This window comes from Haliotis asinina, chromosome 3, assembly GCF_037392515.1.
Source record: "Haliotis asinina isolate JCU_RB_2024 chromosome 3, JCU_Hal_asi_v2, whole genome shotgun sequence".
Lineage (NCBI taxonomy): Eukaryota > Metazoa > Mollusca > Gastropoda > Lepetellida > Haliotidae > Haliotis > Haliotis asinina.
The window spans coordinates 23,098,554-23,104,553 of NC_090282.1; the positions used below are offsets into that span (position 1 = coordinate 23,098,554).

A 6,000-nucleotide genomic window follows, 5' to 3' on the forward strand; every position below is an offset into this window, starting at 1 on the left:
CAAGTTCACATGGTCCAATAACTAGCCCCTGGCTAACCAACAGTTAACTCTAAACCTTTCCAGGAATACTAACGGTACCTTCCTCTGATAATAATATGTGACAGACAAAAAGCAAAATCACGATGTATCATTATGAACTCATCTTGCCAAATACATCGATAAAAATGCCATGATTAATGACACCACCTGCTGTGGAGTCTTCTAAGAAAAAGTGAAATTACCCACAAAGTGTGACAAACTACAGCCTGCACAGGGAAGTATGGCTACATGACTATTCAATAACCCTGATTGATTTTCAATCCATGATTCTGTGACTGAGCAATCGGAACAAAGACGTTTATATTGATAGTGAAACAAATCGAAGCATTACAGGAAAGGAGGAACGCTATGAGGAGAGTGAGCAAGGAACAGCCATCTTGGTATTTGTGAGGCGACAGAAGGTGGAATAAATGTCAGCACCTTTGGCCAGTAATATGTTACAGCTGTCTAACTTCATATTTACTTCAGCTAAACATGTCTACAGGTCCAGTAAGATCAACTAACAGGGCTTGAGTCAAGGAAGACTGTACCAGAGCAAGTTCTAAATGCTAAAATCAAGTCCTACCCAATAACATTTCATATCATCATCACTTAACACAACATGAATACTTTAGGGTAGTGACTGCCATTAAAGTGACACAAAAATAGTCAGTCCAATGACATGCTTGGGCCTTTGAGTCCGTGTATCACTGCTGGAAGAACAATGGAATGATAGTAGACTTTCAATACTGTCACTTTTCAACTTCCACACAGGCAATTGTCAGAGCTCCTGAATGTGTTATTAGGTATACTGAACCATATTAAACCATGGGGGATCTAATATATAAATATTATTCAAAACCTTCAGCTCTTTGACAATGCTCATGAGGTAGGAATGACATCAATTTATTCATCATATATAAATAGATAATCAACATGTGTACTTCATAAAAGCTTGTCTTCCCTACTAAGATCTCTTCTAAATCATGTGTATTACAGTATACATACATTAAAAGTTGTTCACTCGGCATGAGGGTACTTCAAAGTCCATGGTCCCCAAAGGAACAACGTATTATCTTCCCGACCACCTCAATATTAATTTTGAACTGTTTGCAGTGCACAGTAATTCCCCATCATTGACAGGGACTACATTTGAATGTTTTGTCAAAACATATTTTTTGGACTGTGAGGTAAATCTTTTCGTAGCCATCACTAGATTATGCAGACGACACAGATTTAGAGTTATCTCCCTTCCATTGATTTGCATTTGCAAAACATTGGTAATTCCCATGCATCATGTGTGATTCAATGTTAATCAAGAAAAAGAAGTACTACCATTTGGTGCCGGCTGAGTTGCCATTGGCAGCCGTGTACATTGCAGTGCACCTTGCTTGTAAGTGGGGTACATTAAAAATGATAAAAGAGCTTTACTCGTTATAATGTGTTTGTAATCATGAGTGAGGGAGTTGGGTATTAGGCCACCTTCAGCAATATTCCAGCAACATCTCGATAGGGGAAATATTTATTCCATGATTCTGTGAAACACCAGGGATAGTCATGACTGCTTATACTGCAAGAATGAAGTGCAAAATAACATTTTGAAGCAAACCAGTGGAATCAGCTGATCGTTTTCAGGTCATGTTCTGTTGTTTTGTTGACTTCTTTGAGAGGCATGTTTAGAAATTGGTGAAGCAGATAATAACAAAACTTTATGGATGAGCAAGTTCTTTATTTGGGTGGTGCAAGGTTTTGATACAGGTTCTTGTATCGTTGTCAAGCGAGTATATATACATATATATATAGAGTAAATAATCAACATAAACAACAGGACCTAACTGGGCAGCACAGTATTAACATGCGGAAGCCATAACAATAGACTGCATACAGAAGCCAATAGGGATGTGCAAAGCAGAGTATGGACATGTGTATATAAGTTCTTAGGTGGTTGAGAGGAATTGTGGAAGTACAGGAGCAATGTGATGACAAGGGATGACAAGTAGAGGCCAGTGACAATAGGTGGCATTTGAAGCCAGTGGGTGGTACAGGGCTTTAGAGTGGGGCATGTTACAAGCACTTAGCATTCGTTGATGAGTTCGTCATATGCTGACATTTTGTTGACGTTTAGCATTCGGTAATTTCAGCCTGGCAGTAGACGTTTCAATATCACACATATAAAACTGCAGTGTATTTTCATTGTACATGTACTCAAATCGCTTTTGTATTACGGCCGATATAACTGTATTCATGTAATTTGATGCCTTGGAGAGCTGATGCGGTGTGCGAAATGTGAAACACAGAAAGTCTTGTTATGTAAATTTCATCAGATCATACAAGATCGGATTGAGATTTTTGACGACACAAATACTTAGCAGGTACAGAAAAGAAGTGAGAGACAATGGTCACTTAATTGTGAAATAACAATTACAGATGAATTATGTCAATCAATACTTACATGTAGCCACATAATGTTGAAATATACGATAAACATGGGCATGACTCAAATCTACTTATGTATCTTATGTCTATAACGGTTTGTAATGCATGAAATATAAAATCACTGTATATATAAATAATGCATAAAACCATTGCAAATTTCTACAATGACTGCATTTTAATTATCCTGAAATTAGGGTATAAATTAAAATGTTTTAACTTAAGTTTTAATAAAAGGGAATAATATTAAAATATTCATTCATCAAATGTAATATTTCAGACAGAGAAGAAGCAATACTACCACTAGGATGAGTACATATTCCATGGCACTTTCAAAATTCTAATTCTTTCACTACATAACTAAAAAATAAATGTATTCATACTGATAATAAATTTCAATCCCTAGTATAACAAATTGCACTGTTAAGTGTTGTAAGCATCAAATGGTTTACATTTTACTGCAGTGCCTCACATACAGCTTGCCTCCACAATAACCAGATTATGATAATAGTCAAGAAAAAGCTCATATTTTATTTATTAGATCTAGCTCTTTATGTTTTCAGTGCAATAGATTGATTTTTCAAACAGTAACACAAATATATCAATAAAGTCACTATCTTTTCCCACTTTACATTATAGCTACACTGTACAATGTTGTAATTCTATGCGAGTTTTTGTATGATGGTGCATGTGTTCTTTAATACTGCATTACACATGCATGACTTTATTCAGCCATTGTACATATTATCAGTTAAATTCCTAAAAAAAATATAAATAAATGCATAAACACATCTTCATAGAATAATTGTGGGGTTAAATCCGAATTTAGGTAATCAAAAACATATATTTGATTTTAAACACATTTTCTGTGTTAATTCCCAACAAACTGATATAATCTAAGATTTTCTTTGAGAACTTTTGAATGAAAATCAGAACGCAAAGTTCAAGTTAGATAATATATGGTCTGTCATGGGAATATTTGTCAATATAATGTTATCAAAACAAGAAACACATATGTGAGGTAATTATGTCATACATATCCTCTTGGGAGGTCAGAATTATATGTTGTTTATTGATACAAATCCTTGTAAATGACTGTAAATAAGAAGACCTTTATGTTGTGTTAAACTGTGTAAAATGACTCACAACACTGACTGATGGACATATTTTATGCAGGGTAAATATTTCATTGCACACTATGATTACTGGTGTTTCTGATACAACCAACTAATTGCTTAGATAATAGGTGTATGGCACTTGTATAAGTATACATAAAAATATAAAGTAGTGTCGGAATTAATAACCAAAATGGATTCAGATGAGTGAGGAACTGCTGCTCAAAATATAATTAATTGTAACTAACTGTTACATTGTAAACAGAATTTCTTCAATTGTCAGTAGGGACTGAGAAAGATAACTTTGACAATGGGCCATTTTCAGGATTATTAGCCATTTTCTGAATTTAGAAAGGGCCACTGCCCTTGCATCAATAGCAAACTTCAAATTTCAAATGGGCCACTTTTCATTCTAATATGTAAACTGGCCCATGGCCCCTGCCTTTCCCAATCCGTGTGTCAGGGATTTTCTATATCATGTCAATTCGAACTGCACTTGGAAAATAGACCAATGATGCTTTTCTAAACTAAACATGAAAGCAAAACATGGGTCAGTTCATGGCTCTTCGTCGTAAACGATTGTTTTTGCAAAGAAGGTGACCAGGGCAATGTCTTTACATGTAGCAAGTTGTCACAGCGCACATTGAGTCAGGAACCAGACTGGAAGCGAGAATTTGGACTGTCACTTATATCATTTTAAAAGGACAGTTACTGCCCCTTGCAACAAAAGATCACCCCTTTGGGTAAATATGGGATTCAAACCTTCAGTCACAGGACTGTGGAACACCTTATGAATGATGGCACATAGAGTCAAACATTGCTAATTGGAATGTTTGAGTGTTCTAGGAGTCAACATAAACAATATGATGAGCAAATAAGGACCAAGCTTTTTTTTTGAGACAACCAAACATTTGACACATTGAAGTTTGACACATAAGAGTTTCACCATGTATCATTCTTTGTGAATAATAGGGCTGCAATGATTCACTCAGACCTTGATTAAGCTGAATTTTCAATATCTGACTGAATTCGATCATATTTGATCCGATTCTTCATAAGTAAAAACATCACATTTCATTTAAGTCTCAGAGTCACCATTTTTAGCATAAAATCCAGTGTCAACTAGGTGATGTCTACTAATAACAATTCTCTTAGCATAATTAACACTGCATCAACCAATCACATTTTGCCTTGTATCAGAACTCAAAACAGCTCAAAAATGAGTCAAAATTATGTTCTAGCTGTGTGGAAATAACTCAAATAGGTATTCAAATATCGAATCAAAATAGTGATAATGGTGACCGAAAATCGAAACTAAAGTGTCAGATTGGATTTTCAATAAATCAAACCAAATTGTTGAGCCCTAGTAAATATATGACCTCCGAACTGACACAAGGATCATGGCACAAGTGGATACTTATGAGAAAACATTTGTAGGTATATAACTGTAATTTATACTCACTTCGAAGCCATTGACATGTGCTTTCCTTGTTCGAGGTGTTGTTTCTATCTCTGTGTATCTGCAATAAGAGGACATCACATCACAAACCAGTCATACACATTAAACAATACACATGATCATGTATTCCATACTTAAATAAATCACAAACAAGTACTTCTGTCAAGCTGTGGCCAATATCTTGTGGTACCAATAAACTTGGCAGAAATCCTGAGCACTAGTCCTGTTGTGATTCACTTACTCATTCAGTGAATTGAACTGTATCTGTTGATGGATTCAATTCATTAATCATGGTCACTAGAATGAAACATTTACAATTATGTTTAATAAAGTAAGATACGCAAAATGGAATATATCTATTCCATGAAGTAGTGTCACTTGTGTTATTTTGAAGTTGGCCCCTAACAAGCATTGTCCCTAGTGTCAGTAAGCGGCATTGTTCTTCATACAATGCTTCTTTTGAGGTTTCAACTTAAGCAATCACATAACATGTTTCTATTCTAATTCAAGAATAAACAATCATATTCGTATATATTTGTAAAACATATCAAGTTTGCCATACAGCATATTTGCTGTAGCCCTAGGGGCCACTGAACACGTAATTAGTGTATCTGGCTTGAGAAATCTTGGCTTATGACCAAACAAAATCTCTCAGCAAGCTAACAAAATTGTGACTGGTTTAAAAAAAATTCATTTATCTCAAGCTTCGGCTTCTTGCTATTATAGCTGTCAATGTAGTGTTTAGACACGGAAACTACAGGTTGGTCACCCCAGTATGAGTCAGATAAGTGAGTTGTGAATCATCTACACAGGTAGTAATAGATGTGTACGACTACAATCAGTGTAATGACTGAAAATGCCGGGAGTCCTGCTGGCAAACACTCTCTGGCACCAGTCTATTTCATGCACCATTTATACCACATCCTATTGTCATCCTTCACGGAAAGACAGCCACAGAAGGCTTGTTGATTCAGT

General features: G+C 35.5%; 1 protein-coding gene across 5 annotated transcripts in view; it reads right to left on the reverse strand.

The window, feature by feature from the left end:
- Positions 1 to 6,000, reverse strand: part of LOC137277684 (doublecortin domain-containing protein 2C-like) — a 115,109-nt gene that overhangs the window by 31,885 nt on the left and 77,224 nt on the right. For all 5 annotated transcript variants that reach the window (XM_067809559.1, XM_067809557.1, XM_067809555.1 and 2 more), the window contains exon 2: positions 5,029 to 5,086. In XM_067809559.1, the coding sequence (XP_067665660.1) occupies positions 5,029 to 5,086 (58 nt within the window). The remainder of the gene's footprint in view (positions 1 to 5,028; positions 5,087 to 6,000) is intronic.